The sequence below is a fragment of the Grampus griseus genome (genome assembly GCF_964374135.1).
Source record: "Grampus griseus genome assembly, chromosome: 10".
Lineage (NCBI taxonomy): Eukaryota > Metazoa > Chordata > Mammalia > Artiodactyla > Delphinidae > Grampus > Grampus griseus.
This window is the reverse complement of record NC_139004.1, coordinates 25,468,070-25,492,499: the sequence shown is the minus strand read 5'-3', so window position 1 is coordinate 25,492,499 and position 24,430 is coordinate 25,468,070. Positions and strand designations below refer to the sequence as shown.

Sequence of the window (24,430 nt, the reverse complement as noted above, 5' to 3'; positions counted from 1 at the left end):
CCACCCCCTACTGGTATAAATCGGCATTACACCGTTATTAAAATTGGGAAATCAGAAAGATAAGCAGCTTAAGCTAAAAACAAGTAAAAAATTATCTAGTATTTGGGAACCTATTATTTGCCTGACATTGGACTAGGATTCGTGATAAATACAAAAGATGTATCAGATACCATTTCAATGTACATTCATTTATATGACTGTCTTCCGTTTTAAAGTTGAAGACAGAGAATTCAGAGTCCATATTCTCCCTTCTTAGTGTCCAGACTCCTCAGGCCTCATCTCCCCTACTCATCATGATCCAGATATATTTTGAACATTATGACTTTCAAATGCCCTCACTACTCCTTGATCACAGCTGCCCCTGAACGGCCTCTGGACGCACTGAATGGAGGCAGGATGCCTCGGCGGCACTGCAGGAGGCTGGCTTCTCCTGGGGCAGCCCCAGGCTACCATGCTCCTTGCCCAGGCGACTCCGGCCCTGCAATCGCTGCGTCTCTCGTCTGAGGTCTGGGCAGGGCAGCAGCAGCTGATCTTGGCCTGACAGCTGGTATCGGAGCACCTGCTCCTGGGCCTCCTTCCAGCTCCCAGTCTCCTGCAGGTACAGCTGCTGAGCAGGAGAGCCCAAAGCACACGTGTTCCCGTGTGATGCGACACTGGTAGTACCGGGAGCAGGCACAGCGGCCTCGGCCTCTTCTCGGCTGCCACCTTCCTCTTGGACTGCACGGCGGCTCACCTTCCTCCTGGACACACCATTCCGTGACTGATGGGGGAGCTGGTTCAGCTTGCCCAGCATGACCTTCATCCTCAAATCTGTGAGAGAAAAGGAGGAGGAGAAATAGACCTGGTCCTCAATCAGCTGATCGCACATTTTGCACATTTAGCGTTCCTGAAAAGATATCTCCAGCTAATTAAAGATTGAGTTATATCACCTTATCGATTTCCAAATATCTTTGGGAATAAATACTTTTTCGAAAAAAAAAGAAAAACACGATATCCTAAGCCCAACTGATAATTAATATTAACTGTCTAACACAAAGTTGATAATAACATCATAACTTTTATGATGTTAATAAGTCAATCAGGATTTTTCATTGTAAGCATGGCAGCTTAAATATGAAAATTAGGCCAGAGTCAGACCTTACCAAGTGGGTTAACTCACACTTGTATTTAGAAATGTGAGCTCTAAAAACAAGTCTTATTAATACTTTTGGCTTTTAAGCCAAATTCATCATTTAAATATTTTTGATTTTACAAAAATATAAACATATGCAGAGATAAATATATAAAAAACACATATCCATATGAGTGTGTATATATAATTTTTTTAATAGTGATCTTGGGGTCTTCTTATTTATTTATTTTTATTTTATTTATTTTTGGCTGTGTTGGGTCTTCATTTCTGTGTGAGGGCTTTCTCTAGTTGTGGCAAGCGGGGGCCACTCTTCATCGCGGCGCGTGGGCCTCTCACTATCGCGGCCTCTCTTGTTGCGGAGCACAGGCTCCAGATGCGCAGGCTCAGTAGTTGTGGCTCACGGGCCTAATTGCTCCACGGCATGTGGGATCTTCCCGGACCGGGGCACGAACCCGTGTCCCCTGCATCGGCAGGCGGACTCTCAACCACTGCGCCACCAGGGAAGCCCAAATTATTGTTTTTAAACAAATTAAAGGAAATTCAAAATTATCCTATGTTAATGATACTCATCCTTTTACATTCCAGTATGTGTTCTTGTTCTTTAAAGAGAGAAAAGATAATCATTTAAAGTAACACTTATATAGCAATTATCACATGCTGGCCACCAATTTATATATATATATATATATATATATATATATATATATATATACACATAATTTAATCCTTACCAGCACTCTGTGAAGTAAGTGCTATTATTATCTCCCTCTTAGAAGGGAGGCCATTGAGATACAGAGAGATTAAGTAACTTCTCAAGACAACATATAAAGGAATGGCAGATCTTACTTACATTACAGAGGTCAAGATTTGTGGCTCCCGAGTCTGTACTGTGAGAACCACACAATATACTGTGTAAAGTTAAGATGGCAGTGGGGAGTTAAGAAGAAAGTCTGGCTGGATACATGCATGAGAGTAGGGCATGACATTTCCCATCCCTGCTTATCTCATATCTCACCACCAAAGGCACAATGCGAACTGTCGGGAACCAGCTGCAAGCTGACACAGTCCTTGCAGCTTAAAGCATGGCAAAGTCCTGCTTAATTCTTGATGGGACCCGAAAGAGTTATTAGAGAAGATGTGAATCTTAGCCCGTGAGGTTTCTTGCGATTTCTCTAACAATAGTTTGTACTCGGAATGCTTTGGTAGTCACAGTCTGCTCTCACGCATGTTTATATCCTGGTTCTCAGAATGTTTTGTACTATAATTTCAACATTAAGGAAATACTATCTGATGATTCGGTTTGGTCATTTTAATAAAAACACGTACTGTCTACTGCAATATATAAAAACAAGTTTGACGAGAAATGAAGTGTGTGTGCGCTTGTACACCACCCTCCTGACCCCGTCCCTCCTCAATCCCCTCCCCTGCTCTCAGGACCTGTTCCTCAGTCTAACAGCGACTGACAGTGAACTTTTTGTACGTGTATAGTTTTAAATACAAGGTAGATGGTAATTTATGAACCTGTGTATTATGCTCCTCTCTTAGTTTACTGAGACCCATCTTGGCTTGTGTTCGGAGACAGTCATCATGTCTATAACGTGGTATAAGAGACAGTATTGAGGCAAAGGGTAACAATTTCCCACCTCAATTTAATCTAACAATGAATGGGAGCTGAGGTGAGGAAGAAAGAAGGTAATAGCAACATAATATAAATCTGAGTACTCTCTCTCTCTATAAAATATATATAACACACTGTTAATTTGGAGCAGTAAAACAAGATAACGTAATCACGTTGTTTATATAGTTTTGATGATGTGTCAATTAGTATTCTACGAAGCCCACATTATCCATATCTTCTCTCTCTTCTTCCACAGTCCTTTTGCCCAGCATGTATCTGCCATGGTCCTCTAACTATGGGATAATTCTCTTGCTTAGAGCTTTCAGGTTATCCTAGTCTCACTGATGGGATCTTCAAATCCTTCCAGAACTGTTCCTTGACAGCTCAAACTACATTGATTTGTGCCTCAATACTTGTTGGCTGGAGTTTCTCATTTGACTTGGGCAACTCTTTCTATTACTGGACACCTTTCCTTGTATGATAGTCTCATCTTCCTCTTAGGACTTTGAGTTCCTTCAGGGAAGGAACTTTTTTTGCCATTAACCTTGTCCCTCTGTTAAGCCCAATCCTATGCCAAGTATTGAGCTTGGTGTCATCTCTAATTACCGCTCCCACCAGAAGAAAAAGTTATAGTTTATCAAGATCAGCAAATAACCAAATAACAAGAATAATCAATTGTCATATAGAAGCAAAGTTTAAGAAGGAAAAAGGGCTTTGAATTTTTATCCCTTGGTACAACCAATACCATCTCATGTAAGGGGAATCAAACACTGCAAGTCACCTATTTTCAATCCATTGAAGGTATTGTTATCCTGGTTTTGAGAGACCGTCTTTGGAAATCTATTCTCCCTTGTTCTTCAGGTCTGCGTCTATTCATAAAAGACTAACGCAAGTGTAGCTTTCCTCTGCAGGCCCAAAACCATTTAAAAATCTCCCATGAATTATTTACATGGCAGCTCCAATCAGCAACATAGCTGACAGACTCCCCAGCTGAAATGAGAGTGCACTGAGTAAAGGTGCAGAGGGGGGCTGGCCACTTCCCACTGTGAGGTTATAGACAGAACTAAGTCAGCACACATTATATGTCAGCACCGACATCAGAAGGAATCCGATCCTTTGATCTTGGACCTCCACAGGAAGCTTAGATCTCAGACAAATGAGATAAAAAAAAAATGAATTTATAGCAGATATGTGTCCTAAGGCATTCAGCTGAATATCTGGGTTTTAGGGAAGGAAGAATAGTGAGTATCAAATCATATGAAACGGCATGCCTCCTTTCCACCTCCACCTCATTGGTGAGTCCCCACTAAAATGGAAAGATAGCATTTCACATTGCTCCTCCACGTTAGCTCAGAGTCCCGTTTGTGGGTTTGATCAAGTTTCAGGAAGAATGGGGTAAAGTATGCGAACACAGATCCTTTCTTTATGAAAAGGAAGACTCCATGGTTTTGGGTCCATCCAGGTTCATCCACAGTCAGCGAAACTTTTCCAGGTAACCTTGATCTCTTTTGGCTTCCAGAACTTTCTTGGGCAAGAAATATGCTGAGCTAGGATTTTTAAAATTCGTGTGGGTAGTAGTCATTGGCTTCTTTTTATTTTTTTTCCTGCTTCCTTTTTGTTTCATTCACTAGTTTGTTGCATCTTTTAGATTCCACATATAAGTGATATCACAGTATTGGTGATATCAAAGACAGTATTTGCCTTTCTCTGACTTATTTCACTTACTGGTTTCTTTTGCAATGGGATAATTAACAATGAATCTCTCCTCTCCCCACCCCACTCCCACCCTTTATATTTTCATAGCATAGTCTCCATGTGCTGCATTTAGTGTTGGATGACCTGGATTCAGTACAAAAGACCCGGTATAATGACCTCTGTTTTGAAGCCTAAACAGGATCTAAAGCAGCAAGATGGATGGCTGATCAGCCAGCGTAAAGAATGGGCTCCACTTTGGTTTCTCATTTGTCAATAAGGGCACAGTCCTGCCCACATACTGAAGAAGACATATACATAATTAATAAATAACATTAAATTATTCATTACTAATTGGTAAGTATTAATTAATATTAATGGATAAATATTATAAATACTATCACCAATGTCCTTTCTAGATTATTAGTTCCTTTAAATGAAAAATTATTATTTATTTTTAATAAGCAGTGCATGGCAAATCAGGAAGTATGAAAATTTTTAGAAGGTAAAGAAAAAAATGCCTTTAATCCCACATATCATAAGTAATCTCCACTTTATTATGTTTGTAATACTCTAGCAATGGCTATGTTTTAGTAAACCTAATTTAACTCATTAATCTATCCACAGTTCACTTTGGTGTATTTTTTGAAGTGTGAATCTAGATTAATAAATGTTCTAAATAGTCAAATTTATAGCCCCATTTATAGACTAATGCTTGTGTTTTCCTTTATTTTTATTATCTCCATCACATGTTACATTTCTATATCTAATATCTATATCTATACCTAATTGAGATTATTTCTCATAATGTGCTTATATATTCTTGTGTCAGTATCACATTGTCTGAAGAAGAGTGACATAAATATTATCTCTCTGGTTGAGCTACCTTTTCCCACTGCCAAAAAAACCAATTTCCTGTAAAAAATTAGTTTTCTAGTATTGATCTATAGTTTCTGAAGAATTTTAGAATCATCTTATGCTGTTCTACTCCTGTATAAAATAATTGGAACTGTGTTAAACCAAAGCTAATATAGAAATAACTGAGGTCTTTGCAATATTAGTCAACCTAATTAGAAACATGTTGTAATTCCCTATGTATTCAAGTCTTCTCTTTAAACTATTCAATAAAATATAGTTTATTTTTTATATAAGTCCCATATATCTCTTGTTTAGATTTTTTTCTCCAAGGCAGCATATTCTTTGTCACTAACGTGTATTTCTTTGTCTTTCCTAACTGTATACCATTGGCTTATACAATATGGTTTTTGCATAGACTGACATTATATTTGAGTAAGTTACTCAAGTTATTTATAAATTATAGCAGTTAGTGGTTGAATCTTTAAGTTACCATTAAATAATCATCTGTAAATCATCATATATCTTCTCCAAAATTGTCCTCTACATTTTGTTTTATATCTGACTTTGGTTCTTCCTATTCCAAAATATATGTTATAAAATTATGGTAAGAATGAGCTCTGTGTTTTATCCTCATTTGAGCAGGAATTCTTCTAATATTCCGTTGTTAAAGGTGATATTGGATCTCGGTTGCAAGTAGCATTGGAACTCCCCATCTTGTTTGCCAGGCATGTTATTTATTCCTGGTTATTTCATTTTAAAGTTTCCTTAAGGAGTAAGTGATAGATTTTATTTATGTCTTTAAATTAGGAGATGTTCATACCTTTTTATTATATGGAATGGACATGCTATTTATTAATAACTTCCAAATATAGTTTTACTTCCTTGGGAACTTGGGACAATCTCTTGTTCTAAACTGTTTTGCTCTTCACTGTTTCCAGACATCTTGAGGCAAGCCCTCTCCTCTCCTCTCCCTGTCATTCCTATAGATTTGTACTTACAAAAAGGTAAATTGACAGTCTTTTTTATTTTACATTCACAACACACAGCATATACAGTCAGTAGAATTCAAACGTGGTAGAGATAAGAAATCCACTAAGTTAAAGTTTATGGTCACGCTTGCATGGTATGGAGCCCCTTTTCACACGTCAGTCTTTCATTCCCAATATTCGGGGCATGTATTTCACATACACACACACAATAGTGACCAGTAGCCAGACACAGATCAGGGTACGATTTGGAGAAGGTAGCACTGAGATCTCCAGCAGTAGCTGTCCTGCAAAGACAAAGGCAGTCCCCAGGAAACTGGGAGAGGAAACTCAGGTGGCCAGCAGACAGCATCGCCTGGAAGGAAGTTGTTGCTTTTTGCCCATTGTTAGGACCCAAAAGATGTGTGGCCATTGTCCTGTTGTTAATCTTATGAACCAGGATAAAATTTCTCCATCTCTTTCAGATGAGATGAGTAGCCGTTCTTTTTTTGTCAGCAGTTGTAGGAACTGCTGGAATCTAGGGGTCTCTGGAAAGGGGAGAGGGAAAGGAGAAAGGCTCATTTCACCTCTACCTTCACCATTTACTCAACAATGGTGATCAATGGTCTCATGTCCTAACACCCTCTGGTAAATGTGCTGCTGGGATTAGAAGAGGTACAGAACTTAAACAGAAGAATCTGGACAAGATAAAAACAAATAATTATATTACATATAAAAGGTGTTAAATGAATAAAAGGGAGGTGTCACAAAAGTGGACAGAAGGCGACTATTCCTTCTAGATAAAAGATTTTGAAAAAAAGAGAAAAAGTATTTGATCTGGGATTGGAAAGAATGGAAACTTTAGATCTGTGGGTACATTATAGAAGGGTATCTTGAAACCGAGAGTCTTATTCTCTGTGTACAGGGAATACTGTCCTGGTGGGAAAAGAGAAGGAGTGAAGGAAGAACATCTATAAGGAGTGTGTTAACTGAGGCTGAACTGAAGATATATCTGGGAAATGGAGTGGGTGGGAGATGAAAACCAAGACACAACAGAGGTGGAATTGATAAAACCTAGCAAGCAAAGGGGCAGGGTGGTAGCGGGAGACTAGCAGTTAAAGGTAACTCTGAGGTGTCTAGCCTGGGAGATTTGGGGGATATTAACCAAATAAGGGGAATAAGGGAACAGGTGAGAAGGAATGGTACAAAACTGAGCTTCAGCAGAGCAAAGCAGGGCTGCTTCCCTGCTCTTCTGTGAACCTGAGTTTGTGCAAAGTACACAATTAAGCCCTTAGCAAATGGGATTTGAAACCGTGTGATATGATTTGGGAGCTGGAAGCACTAAACATGTAGCTTAGGATAATGGCATTCTTTCTCTGCTTTGGCATTCTCTCCCCTCTTCAGATTCTTCAAATACATATTGTTTGTTGTGACTGCTTTACACTTAATTGTTTATTGCCTGGAATTGTTCTTTCATTTTCCCCCCAATATTATTATTCTTGTGTCCCAATAATATTCGAAATTCATAAAGATAGGTAGCCAAATATCATCTCTTTGTAACTATACAGAGAGGATCTTATAAGGTACAAAAAAATTCAGGAAATAAATACTTCTTTAATATGTATTGGAAGATAAAATTTAAGTTCATTCATTGTGATTCCAGCAATCTCTCACCTAAATGTTACGAAGACGAGTAATCGCTTCTGCCAGGATTTCTCAACCTTGGAATTACTGACATCTTGAGCCAGATCATTTTTGTGGTGGGGGTGATCTCTTCTCACTAGATGCTAGGAGCATCCCCCTCCCCCAAGCTGTGACAACAAAAATGTCTCCAGACAATGTAAGGATCCGCTGGAGGTATGATGACCAAATGTCCCAATTTGTCTGAGACTGAGGGAGCTACTGAGACACAAGGCTTTCATTTTTAAAACTATGAAAGTTCTAGGAAAGCCAGGATGACTTGGTCACCCTACTTGGGAGACAAAATTGCCCCTAGTTAAGAACCATTGGCCTGTGGGAACAGAGAGCTATCTTTATGTGACAAATTCCAAAAAACATTAAGTGCTACTATGGAGGTATGATTTCAGTATTTTTGGAACCCCAAAGAGGAAAATATTCATTTTCATTGAGGTGGGGAGGATTAGAGAAGATTTTATGAAAAAAAAGGGCATAGCAGCTGGTGTTGAAAAGCTTGAGGAGGTTTTAACAGGTGAGTGTGAGGACGGGGCAAGAAGATGAAACCCAGAGTAGGAGGAGGAAGACACGGTGGAGTCAGGTCTTGGAGGGCGTTGAGTCCTAAGTAACGAGAAAGACCAACAATAAGTAACACATACACAGCACATACAATACGCCAGGAATCTTTCCGCACTCTAGAGTGACATTAACTCAATCAGCATCACAACATCTGAGTGTGGGCAGAATTCTTAGGACAATCTTCCTGATGAGGAAACCGAAAGGCACAGAGAGGACTGTGGACCTGCTGGAGGCCACGAAGTAAGTCAACAAGGGAATCAGGATTAAACCCAGTCTTGCTGACACCCGAGTTTCACGCTCTTTTTTTTTTTTTTTTTTTTATTCTTTTTTTTTGTGGTATGCGGGCGTCTCACTGTTGTGGCCTCTCCCGTTGCGGAGCACAGGCTCCGGACGCGCAGGCTCAGCGGCCATGGCTCACGGGCCCAGCCGCTCCGCGGGGCATATGGGATCTTCCTGGACCGGGGCACGAACCCGTATCCCCTGCATCGGCAGGCGGACTCTCAACCACTGCGCCACCAGGGAAGCCCTTCACGCTCTTAACTGTCACATTCTCCTGCCTCTCTAACTGAGGCTGGTAATTCATTAAATCTTCTGAGTAGCAAAGTGACAAAAGCAGATGTGAATTTTAAAAGCTAGCTCAGATGCTCCCTATGTCAAAAACCCTGGTAAACGTAAAACACAAGGGATACATGCTTTACTCCCTTCCCTGTTGCATACATACAATTTTTGCTAAAAGCCGTAACGTGATGAATTTACAGTCTGAATCTACTGGACGGTCAAAATGCTTGATTCCACCAGCTAAATATGTGATGGTGATGCTGTGTGTTTGCAGAGTGCTTATGAGAGAGACGGCCAATCGCTTGATCAGCAAATGCCACAAGTTTAAAAACACAGAAGGAAAAGGAAACTAGAGTGCCATGGTAATAATAAAATAAAACCTAATTTATTTAAAGCTAACAATAATTAGATGTTTTGTAGCTGGTAATAATCTCCAAAGAAAAGCAAGAGATGCCTCATTACTTCCCTTGGAAACAATGTTCTTAAGATTCGGACAAAGCTTAGAAGATAAGAAAACAAATCCGCTCTGATCCCCAGGGGAGGATTTGGATCACACATCTTTCTATTTCTAACTTGGATGTCCTAATAAAATGGCCTCTTTCATTCTTCCATCTCTTCAATCTAAACTCTTTCACAGGAGCCCTGTCCCTTGTTTCATTCCTGATAATTTATTAATAAGCTCCCACATAAAAAATGTCCCTTAATAAAACATCCAGGCATTGTGGACTGTGTAATGTAGTTAATTTAAGCCGGGAAACTGAGATTCATGTAAATGGCCATATTAGATTAGGGGAAAGATTAGCATCACTCCTGCTGTTTGCTGAAAAATGCAGTTGAATATGCCCTTCTTCACAGAGCTGGGTTCTGAGGACCATTTTCAAACACCTGTCCTGAATGTGCATGCCATAATATGGACAAGAAGCTTCTGGAAACCAAAGTCAAAGTGGTCTTAGATGGAATCTAGAAAGATTTCCTGCCTTCTTCTCTCTATCTTCATCCTTCACACCCCCACCCACTCACATTCCCTACTACTTTTTGATGCAGGTCCAGGAGGTGAATGGAGTATGGATGGCTAATTTGATGGGAAACTTAAAAAAAAAAAAAAAAAACCCTCATTTACTCTGTGGGAAAAAATCCAAACAGGCAAACAAACTGATACACAGATACACACAGTCACCAGAGTTCTTTAAACTCATTAGGAGCAGAACAACTTCGGACTGCTATGGTTTGGTGAAACATCCACTCAGAACTGGTAAGATTTGGATTCCTTTTCGAGCAGAAAATATCATGATAATTGGCTATCATTTAGGGGAAAAAAAGGAATATTCTCCTGTTTAGAGCATATGTTTCAAAATATTTCAGATCCATGGAAGTTTCATGTTTTTCATACACCATACTTGTACTTGGCAAATGCATCTTGTATTCTGCCCATCGTTTTTGTAATTTCTGTGTCCTCAGAAGGACAAAACATTGGTCTGCAATAAATGCTTATCTTTTCTCTGCTTGGCAGCAACTCTAATGACAATTTAACAATATAACAAGCAAAATCATCTGGTATCATGCACAACGGAGGCAAATAATACCTTTTGCAAAAAGTACAACGAAACGACAAAGCAGAGCTTAACAAAGCTGACTTGTTTCTTGAGGGTTCTGCATTCAATCTATTTTGCATAGTTAGTATTTGGAAACTCCATTCTCTTCTTTCCCAGATTCAATTATGTTGCCAAACTGGCAGCTTTGCACTAGCTAAGGGAAAGATTATATGCCTATACTCTGGTTTTTCTTTCCTCTATATAACGAATTCAAATGTTAAATCCATAACCTTCTAGTAAGAAAAAATATATATAAATATCAACTTGGATAACTGGTTAGTAGCTGAGTGAATCAGCTGGACTTGTGTGTTCTTATGCTGGGGTGTAATTTCCTTGAGAAGAAGTAACAAAGGCTAAAGAAGGGGCTATAAACTAAACTGATTCAGAAACTGGCAGCCAGCGGGAGGCTACATTCACACACAATGGGTTTGTTTCTCTTGTGGGAATCATCCCATTGTCCAAGCTTACCTTCTGCCATCATGGTGCCTTCCTTTTCAGTCTCTACTTGTGATTCTTGGCGTTTGGGTGAGACGTGGCTATGATTCTTTTGATCATTAGTCTGGGATTCAGAAATCTCTTCAATTTTTATTTCTGTATTAATGAAAAAATACATTGGCTTTTTTTAGAATAAAGTGACATTTTTATTATACATGGGCCCTAAGTGTTAGGATATTTCCCTTCTCCGCTCCCCCAAAATTATTGTGATATACATGCAGTAGAATGCATTTAATAGTCTCAGAGCTTAAGGAATAATGAAATAAAATCCCATATACTGATCACAACATTGAGGTATAAAACTACCATCCAATATAGTTGCCACCACATGTGGTTACTGAACATGTGAAAAGTGACTAGTTCAAAAAGAGATGTCCTGTAAGTGTAAAATACACACCTGATTTTTCAAAAATGTAAGATATCTAATATTTTTATATCCATTACATGTTGAAGTATTATCTTGATATTTAAAGTTAAATGGCTGCTAGAAAATGACACTATGTGTCTCACTTTGGCGGTTCGTGTTATCTTTCTGTTGACCAGAGCTGCAATGTTACTAATACTTTTTAAAAACATTTTATTTTGAAATAATTATAGATTCACAGAAAGTGTCAAACGAAATGTACAGGGATGACCCATGCACCTTCACCCAGCCTTCTCTCTACTTCCAACAACTTGTATAACTGCAATATGACATCAAAACTAGGAAATTGGCATTGGTGCAATCCACAGAGCTCACACAGCTGTGTGCTTTTGATTGAAGACTTTATATCTTCAGTCTGCTCTTGACTAGAGTGATGCCTTCTCTCCTATTCATTTATTCATTAACTATATTAATAAAAATACCTTTACATTCTTCATGCCAGGCATTGTTCTAGGCACTGGAAAGCCAATGATAAGTATGAAAGACCAGGTCTGCCCTTATAGAGCTTTTATTCTAGTTTGGATGGCAGAAGAAAAAAAAATAAATTGTAATATGATGTCAGATAATGCCATGCCAAGACATATGATGATTTTCTCAAGGAAAGGCACTTTTGTGATTGAGTTTTGAGCTGAACTAGTTGATTTTTTTCACAGGACACCATTTTACGTTGAAAGAACTTGGAAGAATGATTGAAAGACAAATTATGGTTATTCATACTTTGGTACTGGGGAGATTTTTTTTTTAAGTAAATGAAGTGAGCCTGTAACTTCAAAGAAACGTCAAGCTCACATGGGAAATTTTAGAACTTTAGAAAAATTTTATCAACTACTGTAAGCTTCACAGATTTCTAATTCTGTTGCTATTAACGTGATTTTTAAAAAAAATTATAGAAGGAAATATATCAGCATTTTGTAGACCTGCATAACTCAGTGAAACAACATTTCCTAAATGGCCAAAGCATAATGTTTGTTTTTGCATGCGCAAAATCTCTATTCAAAGTATAAGGTAGACTGGTGCATTTTCATGTAACAGAACACAAAAAGTACATTGAGATGTACCTTTAAGTAACTTCCTTTTGTCCAGTTTGGGTGCAGTATCAAAGAAGAATGTCTACAATATCTGTAAAGGTTATTAATATTCTTCCTTTTTCTACTATGTAGCTGAGTGAGGCTAGATTTTCTTCATATACTTCAGCCAAAACAATACATTGCAACAGACTGAATGCAGAAGCTGCTAAGAGAGTCCAGCTGACTTTTTTCAGGCAGACATTAAAGAGGTTTATAAAAAATGTCATTCTTTTCACTATATATTTTTAAAACATAGTTTTTAAATTAAAAATATGTTATATTAACATATAATGCATGTCTTATTTGTATTTTAAAATAAATTAATAAATAAGCTTTACATGTTCTCTCTTAACTTCTAATTTGGAAATACTGATAGATAGAACACACAGTGACAAAAGCTCTTTGGGGATTTTGATAATTACTGAAAGTGTGATGAGGTCCCGAGATCAAAATTTTGTAAAGTGCCGCTCTAGTCTGTACAACTGGATCAGAGAATCACTTTCTAGGAGGAAGATGGGGAACAGTATCCTCTCTGATTCTAAAGTAATAAATGCTAGTTACAGCAATATGAAAAATACAGAAAGATATAAAGAGGGAAATAGAAATTACTCATACAGAACTGATTACTATGTATTTTTTCATGAAGTTCCTCCTAATCTCTTTATATTTTTTAAAAGAAAGTTAGAAGTCTGTGTCCAGTCAAGAAAATATGGAAATTAAATACAGGGAAATGTGTCCAAAGATATTGAAAGGTTGAAAAAGCAAAAAGAGGACACTGAGATAACTGATAATTTTAGTAACTGCAGGAAGAAGCGTCCTCTAGAGTTGGGTGAACAAAAGAGAAGAGATGGGGTGAGCAAGCTTAGAGGACAGTCCCTCCATGGCTGGGAGGTTTAGCTATAAAATGGAGGATGAGAATTAAATCACCTACTTCACAAACCATGAGATTAAAAATTATGAAAGGTCTTTACTTTCAAACCAGAAAGCACTATTCACATATACACACGTACACACACACACACACGCGCACACACAGATTTTTAGATTTTAAAACAAAGACCAAAACCCGTGATGCAACAAATCACAGGCAACAAACCAGGATGAGATCCCATTCTTCCTGAGAAAGACAAGGGATCCTTCAGTTTTCTTTAAGTCTGTGAAGCCTGATGATGCCAGGGAGGGAGGGAGAGACCAGGCTGAAGCTTGGTTCAAACTAAAGAGCATCTAGTGGAGCTTCCATCCCTCAGCATCTCTCAGAAATCCAAGCATAGCGAGCTGTCTAGTGGTGGCACCAGGCTACCTCCTCTTTCCTTTCTTAATTTTTCACTTTCTCTCTTTGCCTCTCCTCATTTCACCTCTTTTATTCTCACTCTTCCTTATCACTTTGGTTTCCTAGTATCTCCTAATATCAAAGTGTTTCATCCATGTCTCCACCCACTGCCCTCCCTCCCAAAAAAAAGAAAGAAAGAAAAAGATCAGCTTCTGGGAAAATGCCTAAAAACACAATTTCTATGCTCCTAGTGAAAACAACAACAACAAAAAAAACCACACCAAGCACTCTCTTCCTTCTTCTGAAAAAGCAGAGGACATTCCCCCTTTATTGAACTCTCCTTTTGGAGGGTCACATGGGCTGTAGGGCACAGTGTTTCAAAGAGTCAGATATGGAGAGAACCAAAGTTTGATCCTGGTGGTGAAACCTTGGGCAAGTCACTTAGCCTTTCTGGGCTTCATGCTCCACCCCTGAAACACAGATGTAGTACTTAGTACCTACTTCACAGAGTTGTTGTGAGAACTGAATGAATTCACATCTCTAAAGTACTTAGAAGCCTATCCATAGTGAGTATTCAAAAAATAAGAGCTGATATTATTATCGCTATTATTTATTTAGAATTAGACAATCCTTGTTTCTACTGTATGAGTTGAGTAATTTGGCTCCATGTAGTTTGATATGTTACAGAGGCTCATAAAAATGTCTCTTTGGGGGAAGAAAAAGAATAGTTAATATATTGTACATGATGGCATTTCCTTCAGATATTTTTACTAAAAAAAAAATTACATACTTCTGCTTTTGCTTTTCTTAAACCAACAGCATACGAGGCAGCACAGAGCCAGCCACGAGACCCCTGAGCACAGGGAAGCAGCCAGTATGATCGTGGGCCTCTCGGATGGAGTTGCAGGTAAGACAGCAAACAGCCTGGAGCGAGCTGTAAAATTGACCCCTGTTAAAAAAAAAAAACAAAAATAACAAAATAGTAACAATAGCATATTAATAAGATGCTAATATAAAATACTGTGGAAAAGATATGGTTACAATAGTACCTGGCACATAGTTGATTCAATAAATATTTATTGAATTAGATGATTCAATACATGAGTCAATAATAAATCCAAGACTCATATTTCTAAAGAATTTCAAGATTCCAACAATGATATATGATTGTTCTTTCCACTTCTGTCCATTATGATGGGGAATTCTTCCAATGCTGTCCTATTTTCGACCTTTTTTCTCCACCAGTGCAAAGCTGTAGCTTCACTCTCATGTTCCACTAATTAGAACAGAAGCACTCTGGACTCCAGATTGCGTGAAACTACTTGCTATGACGTATGTATCTCATTTCAAATACAACCTGTAACACATCAAAACAAGGGCACAGGGACTCCTACTATGGAACCAAGAGAATTTCTAAGGTCCATAAGAATTCTGTTATCTGGAAAACTAGGGGTAGAGCAGGGATAGATGGATAGAGTCACCGTGGCTATGGACGAAGGGGCAGAATGGCCGTTCCCTTCAGGGAGGACATCTTTCTAAGAACTCGTCTCAAACTCCTCCCTGTTTTGTAGACTGAAAAATTTGGTTCTCACTCCATTAGTGTTTTTGAAGCAAGGTAGAAAAGAATCTAAGAAAGCAAGAAAACAAAGCAAACAAACAAACAAACCCTGTCTATACACACAAAAACCTGTACACACGTGTTTGTAGCACCTCAATAACCACCCAAACCTGGAAACAATCCAAATGTTCTTCAACAGATGAATGAATAAACCAACTGTGTTTTTTTCAGGCAATGGAGTATGACTCAGCCAAAGAGAGAAAGAGAAAAAGAAAAAGGAGTGGGGAAGAGGATGAGGAAGAGAGGGAAGGAGGATGGAGGGAGGGAGGGAGGGAGGAAACTATTAATAACCTGTAACTACTGAGATGAACATCCAAAGCATTATGCTGAGTGAGGAAAGCCCATCTCTAAGGGGTATACATAATATGATTCCATTCATATGACGTTTTAGAAAACACAAAATTATACAGATGGAGAACAGATCAGTGGTTGCAGGGATTAGTGGGAGGATGTGAGGACAGAGGAACAGCATAAGGGAGACTTCTGGGAAATGTTCTGCATCCTGACTGTGGGGGTGATTGCATGAATCTATATATATCTTTGAATTCATAAAATGACCCCCTAAAAAATCATCATTTTTACTGTATGTTATTTCAAAAAATAAAAATTTAAAAACTTTGCCTATAATTTTGGGAATGATAGATATGTTCATCATCTTAACTGTGGGGATGGTTTCATGGAAGTATAGATTCATCAAAGTTTATCTAACTGTATGCTTTAAATATGTATAGCTTATCATATGTCAATTATATCTCAAGACAAAAATTTAAAGTCAAAAAAAAAAAACACTTGCCTGTGATCCTAAGTTAGCTATAACCAGTATTTTTGAGTAGGTCGTTCAAAACAAACAAACCCCAAATCTCTGCTTTCATCTGAATAATTCAGGCAAAAGCAGAGCTTGTATTTTCTCTACTCAAGGAAACACCGTGTTTTCTTTGCTGTGCTTTCCTTGGGCTGAACCTGACAATTTGATTCGAAGTCACAGTTAGAGCTCCAGTCTCTTGACTCCTGGCTGACTCGGTCCCAAAGCTACTATAACAAAATTATCTAGAAATGCTTCTCCTGTGGGTACATCTTATCCTTGAGCCATATTTGGCTTGTTTGTTATCAATTAGTTGCTTTTTATGGTCTAGCCCAGAGACAGGGGTATGGATTTTACTAGGGATTTACAGAATTAAGAACAAAATTCTTTATTCTTTTATCCATTTTCCAATAACTGCTCAGTGATTGTTTACTTCACCACGTGGATAAGTTACTGTTCTCATTCTTAAGATATTTACAAGCCAATAAATGAAATAAGATACACATACAAATATTTTCCATACAAATCAGAATGTGACCCATGCCACCAGAATAATGCAAATCAATTGCCTTGGAAGGTTATTTTCTAGGAATATGATTGGGGAAAGCTTCCCAGAGGAGAGAGTACCTAGATGGGGATCTGCAGGTTGAGCAAATAAAGACAGAAAAGAGAAAAAAAGCAACCGATGTTGAAAAAAGTACTGCCAGGAGATACTAGGAATCAGTGCAGGAAAGCATGTGAGGCAAACTTTGGCGGGCATTAAATGGCAAAAGCCAAAAGGCCCTTGACAACATTCTGAAGGCGATGAGGTGTCACAGATGGAAAAACTCTGACCTGAGAAGTGGCATGAGCCCCCTGTGATATAGAAGATCAAGCCATGGAAGTGTTTAGAACACAAATAATGACAGAGAGGCTGAAGTCAGGCCTGAGGTTTATAAGCCTGGAGCAGTAACCTGAGTCTAAGGGTGAAGACCACCAGTTTTTAAATATTTTTAGCAGCAGAACATTATTTAAATGTAATCTTAGGCAGAATCTCAGTATACCCACTTATTCATAAACAAATATTTATTTGTTTTTGTTTTTTTTTTTAACACCCTGAGGATGTAATGCTGAACTAAGCAGAATTCCTGTCCGTCCTGGGACTTAGGTTCTAATGGGGGACAGAGCAGGCAGGCAATAGACAAACAAGCAAATACACAGATACTCTGACGCTAGAGAGTGATGAGTGCCATGCAGAAGTCAGAGGATGGCTGGAGAGGGGAGCAGGGTTGAGACTGTGGTGTGGACAGAGTGAGGCAGAAAAGGGCTCTCTGAGGAGGTTACATTTGAAAAGAAACCTGGGTGAGCTGGTGAGTGAGCCATGAGAAGTTAGGGAGGAGGAATATTCCAGACTCGGAAACGGCCACTGCAGTTGAGTTTTTCTGGGTTGGGTGGCAGGGTGCATCCTGTCTCAACCCAGCGGCCCTGGAGAACCCCCTAAGAGTCCCATGGCTCCAGGAAATGGTTAGAGAAACCAGAGCCTAGACCATGGTAATGACAATGCATGTGGAAAGGTTGGGTGGGAAGTCGGTAGAACAAACTTAACAGACACTCTGCCCTCTTGACAGTGTCTCAGGAAGTTCAGAAACAGATAAATGAGCTGGATTAGCCCACATGTTATAAAGACTTATGAGGATTCCATACATACTTGGCTAGACTTATGTAACTTCTCAGTTCCTCAACTTCTATATTTCCAAAATAGCATAGCGATTATAGTCAATGATACTGTATAATAAACTTCAAAGTTGCTAAGAGACTAGGTCTTAATTGTTCTCACCACAAAAAAGAATGATAATTATGTGATGTGATAATTATGCGATGCCATATAGGTGTTAGCTAACACTACAGGGATAATCATATGGCAATATATAAATATATCAAACCACCATGCTGTACACCTTAAACTTATACAGTGTTATGTCAATTGTATCTCAGTAGAAAATAAATTATACATATGTATATGTATGTATATATATACATATACATATATCTTTAATGAACTAAGTCCTTAATTATAAGTCTTTGGTGTATCTACGGAGCTGAAGAAATGTATGTCTTTGTATGCAGTGATCAATGAAACATTGATTAAAGTGACATCTATTTCCACTTAAAAACATAAAGACATGGACAATGTTGGAAACTTTAGAAAGACAGATTGCCAACTTCCATGATCTAAATATAATCAGGAATCACATCTGCCATTATCTGCCATCTCTGGGCATTAAGCAGATGTTGAATTCTGTCCTTTTTCTTCAGTTTTAAGAAAAATAAATAAATAATGAGACAAAAAAATACTAAAATAGGAATAATGATGTGTTCCTCTCTCTAAGGGAGAAGAGGGAAAATAATGAAAATGACTGCAAGTCTTCTGCTTGATTCAGGGATGAAGCAAAAATTACAGCCCCATGAATCAAGGCTTGTCACAGCTGTTCTTTTGGAGCTTACTAAAAAGGAGAAATGTCATTGAGTGGCCTAGCAACGTGAGGATGAGAGCTGCTTTCCCAAATAATTCCAGCCTTAGACACTGATACACCTGGAAACGAGGAGTCCCTCTCAGGATCTGCACTGGTAATGAACAGGTGGCTATGGGGTCACAGAAGTGCAGGCCTTCTGATGTTTTCTATTTCTCCTCCATCTTTTCTCTTCTCACTTAAACAGAGCCTCACCTCATAGAGTCAGTCTTGAAAATTACGAAGAATAATTTAAGGAAAATTCTAAAGGAAAACTTCTCAAGACGATTCCTCATTTAGGGGACTTTACAAGCTGAAGGTGGAAATTAAAGGAAGCAGTAGTCCAGTAAATGTGAACACCAGGGCCAGCTCAAAATCACACTGTCACTGAGAAGCTGCTGTCTACACTATAGTTTACATCCGGTTGTATAACTTATGCCTTAAAGTAAACTGGATGAAGTATTTAGTCTTAGTTAGCCACTGAGGAAACTGGAGGGCAATGGTCTTTTAAATATGCAGCAAATCGGGACCAAAGGATCCAGCTCTGCATGTGTTACCCTTCAAAATACATCCTTGGGAATCCCATGGTCAAGGCGCTGAACATTCTCCATGAATCTGTGCTTACATCAGGACAACGTCTTAGGTATTATAAGAATAGGTGCCCTATGCAATTAATACTACTACCTGACCCCAGATGGTATTCCCTTTGTGAAGAAAAATTGTCCAAAACTTGGAACTGAGAGAAAAATAACGATTACAGATCTTAACAATATCACACTGGAGCATTTTCAAACAAGCCCATCCAAGGTTTATCAAATTCTCTGGAACACACTTTTGTTTGACTTAATATTCAATATTTAGGGGTCCAGTCTTGTGAATTTGTAGAAGATTGGTAAGCTGCAAGTGATTTTCATCCAGTAAGAATGAAAGTGATATTTGTAGACATGCAACTCAAAGATTAGAGTTTGATTGCCCTGTATCCAATTTAGCAAACTGATTTCAAAGCAGTCCTTTCCAGGCTATAAACTTTGCCATCCTCCTGGTTCCCACATTAAAGAGTAAAGTAACTTGTTGACAAGTACTCATTATATATTTTCATGAGAGCCATATTTTTAACTTTTTGAAAAGTATACTGGTGGTTTGAATTTAAGTTTCATGAAGGAGAACTAACACCTGGCCTTAATTAAATATTTGTTGTTCGGCTTCAGACACCTCACATCAAAACATTTAATTTCCTTTGCCATTTCCAATATCTAAGCAGTTTAAATCCACTCATGATTGTTCTAGTGTATTTTTTAAAACTTTGCATTATCACAGCTGTGCATTAACTACTTTCCACAACTGCATGTCTTAAGTACCAGACTAATTTCCCTGACTCAAATTAATAACTGATTATAATTATCTACCTTTCAGTTCAAACGTGATGTTAGTATTTTTAGAACTCTTTCAGATGCTCTCTTAGGGGAGGAGGGTTTTTTTCTGGTAAATTACAATATTTAGATAACTTTTTTCAGGTGGTAATTCTGTGTCTCTATCAGAGTTCAATCCTTTATAAAAAGGATGTCCAAAACTGGACTCTCGCTACTCCTCTGTAGGGTGCAGCCTGGACTCTACCCATCATGGAAATGGGAGAGTAGTATTTTTCATAAGCTCATCTGGCTTTGAAGTTTAAGTAACATATTATTTACTACAAAGTTATTGAATAGTATTACACTCTAATAAAGCAAAATTTGTCAAGAATACTTCCGAAGGGAGAAGGTTTCTCTTTAATGTTTTGTCAAGAAGAACTGGATCATATGAGCAATTTACACACACCTTACACCTACCCTTCTAAAGTACCAAGATTTTGAGTGGGTATAGTCACCATTTTAAAGGTGGGGGTGGGGCAGTGGATGAGGAGGGCAGGACTGAAAGATAAGATTTCATAATACTTGATATCCCAGGACTCTCCTTCTTATAAATTAAAATTCTTAAATTAATACCCAACCAAGTTCCATCAGATGTCATAGAAAAAAAATAGAACATTCAAAGTAAATTTTAATAACTAGAGGAAAATGTACTTTTGGATTCTTGCTTACCATGATTCTCATGAGGCTTGATTCCTACATGTGTTCTTGCTTCTCACACCTTAATGATACAACCAAGGGGATTTTTTTCTCTAAACTACAATGACTTCTTATTCATGATAGAAGCTAGTCCCATTATAAAGGAGAAGGAGTTATATATATATTTTTAAAAAGGAACAGATAATAAAAACACACTGTGCTGGAATTACCTGGAGGGAAAGTGACAGTAAAAATAAAGTGCCAATTTGACCCAGAGATCAAAACTGCCAAGTTGGAGAACCTCACATAACCATCTTGAGTTTCTGCCTGAGTACATCCTGCAAATAAACACAAAACCAAAAAGTGAATGTTAGTTACCTACACAAGAGCGATTTCTTCAAGTCTTCCCTGTAGAGAGGCAAATGGACAGTATGGGAAAAAAAATTTAATTGAAGAGGTTACTAAATCCATCAGGCTTCTCTTAGACAAATCTTGGAACTAAATAATCCAAGATAGAATAATAACAACAAAAGCCAACATATATTGAAAGCTTACTATGCCAGACGTTGTGCTTTATATTCATCATTGTACATAAACTACACAACCCTATAAAATATACTATTACCAATATTCTAGAGATTAAGAAATAGACTCAGGAAAGGTTAAATTACGTGGTGAGAGGGTTATAGCTCACTTCTGCCTGTTTTCAAAGTTTGTATTCTTAGCCCTTATTATATACTGAATATTTAAATGTCTCTCAAGAAAGAAAGTCTATTCTCTTTCTAGGTGGTCAGTTTCTAGGCTCTGCCTCTCTTCTATTCAAGGGATCTGTGGTTTATGCGGTGACAGAGTTAGGCCAATAGATCAGGACCACAGCAATGCATCAAATCAGGAGTGATAAAAGCTACCCTGTTCAGCAACTTGGATCGTCTGGGCTATGGTTTCCCTGAATAAAATGCAAAAAGGAAAGCTGACATCTTCTAACAATAGGCCATCCATTTATAAAGTAAAAGAAGGAAACTTAGCTCTGGATCCCATTCACAATGCCTTTAATTAGTCTTCTGACTCCACTATCCTCAAATTACTTTGCTAATTAACAGCTGCTCCATTTCACTCTGGAAATGTCACTATGATTGGTATGATGGACAATGAGATAGGAGAGTGGTCCTAAAGTTTAAAAATTGGTTTGAGATCTTTAAGGCTGAAAGGTATCATAAAGATAGAATATGCATAGTGTTCTGTTTCTCAATTCAATTGCTCAATCCTTTTTGGGAAAACATTGTCTTTCTTCATCAATTTTTCAGAGCTAACTAAAATTTCCATTTTCAGAAACATCTTTTCCTTCATCTCTTCAGAGTCCCGAAATAAATAAAATGCCCAGAAAAAATGGAAATAAATAAGCCAAGACTGAAATAAATGATAGGCACCAAGACAAATGCCATTTATACTCTTTAAAACCTATATGCATCAAAATTATGGTCAATAAACTCTTGCAAACAGTGAACTGCAGAGTACAGATGTTCAACATGAAATCATTTGCTACAGTTTTCCCTTTGACAAACGTTCTTATTGTTCCCATCTTTGGAGGAATACAAAGCAGCATTTAATTCAAATGTGTCCGGCGAGCACAGTGAGTCTGCCTCATAGAACAGCCGCCAAACTGCCTAATGGAAAGTACTTTAGCTCCAAATCGGTTTGCTTTTGTGTTAAATACAAGCTTGCCTCAGAGATCTCTACAAAGATTCCCATATATATCTACGATATTCTCAGCTTTGAAGCATATGTGCCCCAAAGCTGAGGCAGTTTGCTGCCAAGTACAGTACATGACTCCGGGGTTCATCATATCTCTGGAATGGTAATTGTAAAATAGACAAATGTCATTGACAGGCTCCCTGATCAAGCTGGTCCTGGCTGAGGGAACCTGGGAGGAGATGGGGTGTTGGGCTTCACATAAGATTGAAGCTGATGACATGCTTTATCAGGGAATGCTACTTGAATGTGATTCTGTAGGGCATAGGGTTTCTAAAATACTTTTCACCCCCAAAACGATCCCTCTTACCCTTAGCTATCCACACTAGCAAAGTGTTACATCATTAATGTTGAGAGTTTATTTTTTTAGTATTAAGAACACATTTTTTCTACAACTAGGATCTATAGCTAAATATCAAAGGATCTGAAGGACCCTAAAATAATTGTCTTTGCATATATAAACCCATTTTTTGTTATAACCTCTTGTTTTTTTGAACTGAAGAGGATTTACTGAGACAAAAGAACATGAAGTTAAACTGCAGAACAAAAGATTTAGGCTAGACATATAGACCGGGTTTTGTTGTTGTTAATTTATTTTTCTGCAGGAAATACTTAGAATAAGTTAGGCAATCCATGCCAAATGGTTTTGCTTCCATTCTTTCTGAAGTTAAGGAGAAATATTTCATGATGGCTTCAAGAGATACTTTCAATCATTGAAATAGGGTGTTTGGTGATGTGGGCATTCTACAAAGAAAATGACACCAGATTTTTTTCCTATTTCATGACACTCACACACACGCACAAAAACGTGTGCATATAAGATGACCTCAGCCCATTCTTCATACGCTCTCATTGAATCTCCCAAAGAGAACAACGGTGAATATACTGATCCAGGGGAGTCAGTTGGCTAGAGCATGAGTTGGTGTTAATGGAGGAAAATAACAAACGGTTCCACGCCTCTTTCATCTTGCATGATCCAATATGATTCTAAGCTAGACAGTGATGATACCCTTGGGATAACTGAGAGGAAACCAATGACGAATGGGGGGAGTATGTGTCAGGAGTGGGGCACAGTAAAGTATGGAGGCTGAGTAAGGTATAGTAGAGGAGTAGGTATGGGATACGATAAGGTATGGAGTGTGAGTAAGGAACTGGGTATGGGTAATGTATGCAGTATGGCAAGGTACATATTTTATAGGAGGCATGTGAATGAGCTTAGACTCAAAGCCAGGGTAGAGCAAGAAGTAACTGGAAGAGGGCAGACAGCAGAAGCAAGAAGAACTACAATCCTGCAGCCTGTGGAACAAAAACCACATTCACAGAAAGGTAGACAAGATGAAAAGGCAGAGGGCTATGTACCAGATAAAGGAACAAGATAAAACCCCAGAAAAACAACTAAATGAAGTGGAGATAGGCAACCTTCCAGAAAAAGGATTCAGAATAATGATAGTGAAGATGATCCAGGACCTCAGAAAAAGAATGGAGGCAAAGATCAAGAAGATGCAAGAGATGTTTAACAAAGACCTAGAAGAATTAAAGAACAAACAAACAGAGATGAACAATACAATAACTGAAATGAAAAATACACTAGAAGGAATCAATAGCAGAATAACTGAGGCAGAAGAACAGGTAAGTGACCTGGAAGACAGAATAGTGGAATTCACTGCTGCTGAACAGAATAAAGAAAAAAGAATTAAAAGAAATGAAGACAGCCTAAAGACCTCTGGGACAACATTAAACACAACATTCGCATTACAGGGGTCCTAGAAGGAGAAGAGAGAGAAAAAGGACCCAAGAAAATAA

The 24,430-nt window shown here is 38.2% G+C and overlaps 1 protein-coding gene across 2 annotated transcripts in view; it reads right to left on the bottom strand.

The window, feature by feature from the left end:
* Window positions 1-349: 349 nt before the first annotated feature.
* PKHD1 (PKHD1 ciliary IPT domain containing fibrocystin/polyductin) overlaps window positions 350-24,430 on the bottom strand; it is a gene marked incomplete at both ends in the record, with an annotated part of 425,783 nt that continues 401,702 nt past the window's right edge. For both annotated transcript variants that reach the window (XM_082663569.1, XM_082663570.1), the window contains 4 exons: window positions 350-810; window positions 11,137-11,259; window positions 14,715-14,873; window positions 21,109-21,216. In XM_082663569.1, the coding sequence (XP_082519695.1) occupies window positions 350-810; window positions 11,137-11,259; window positions 14,715-14,873; window positions 21,109-21,216 (851 nt within the window). The remainder of the gene's footprint in view (window positions 811-11,136; window positions 11,260-14,714; window positions 14,874-21,108; window positions 21,217-24,430) is intronic.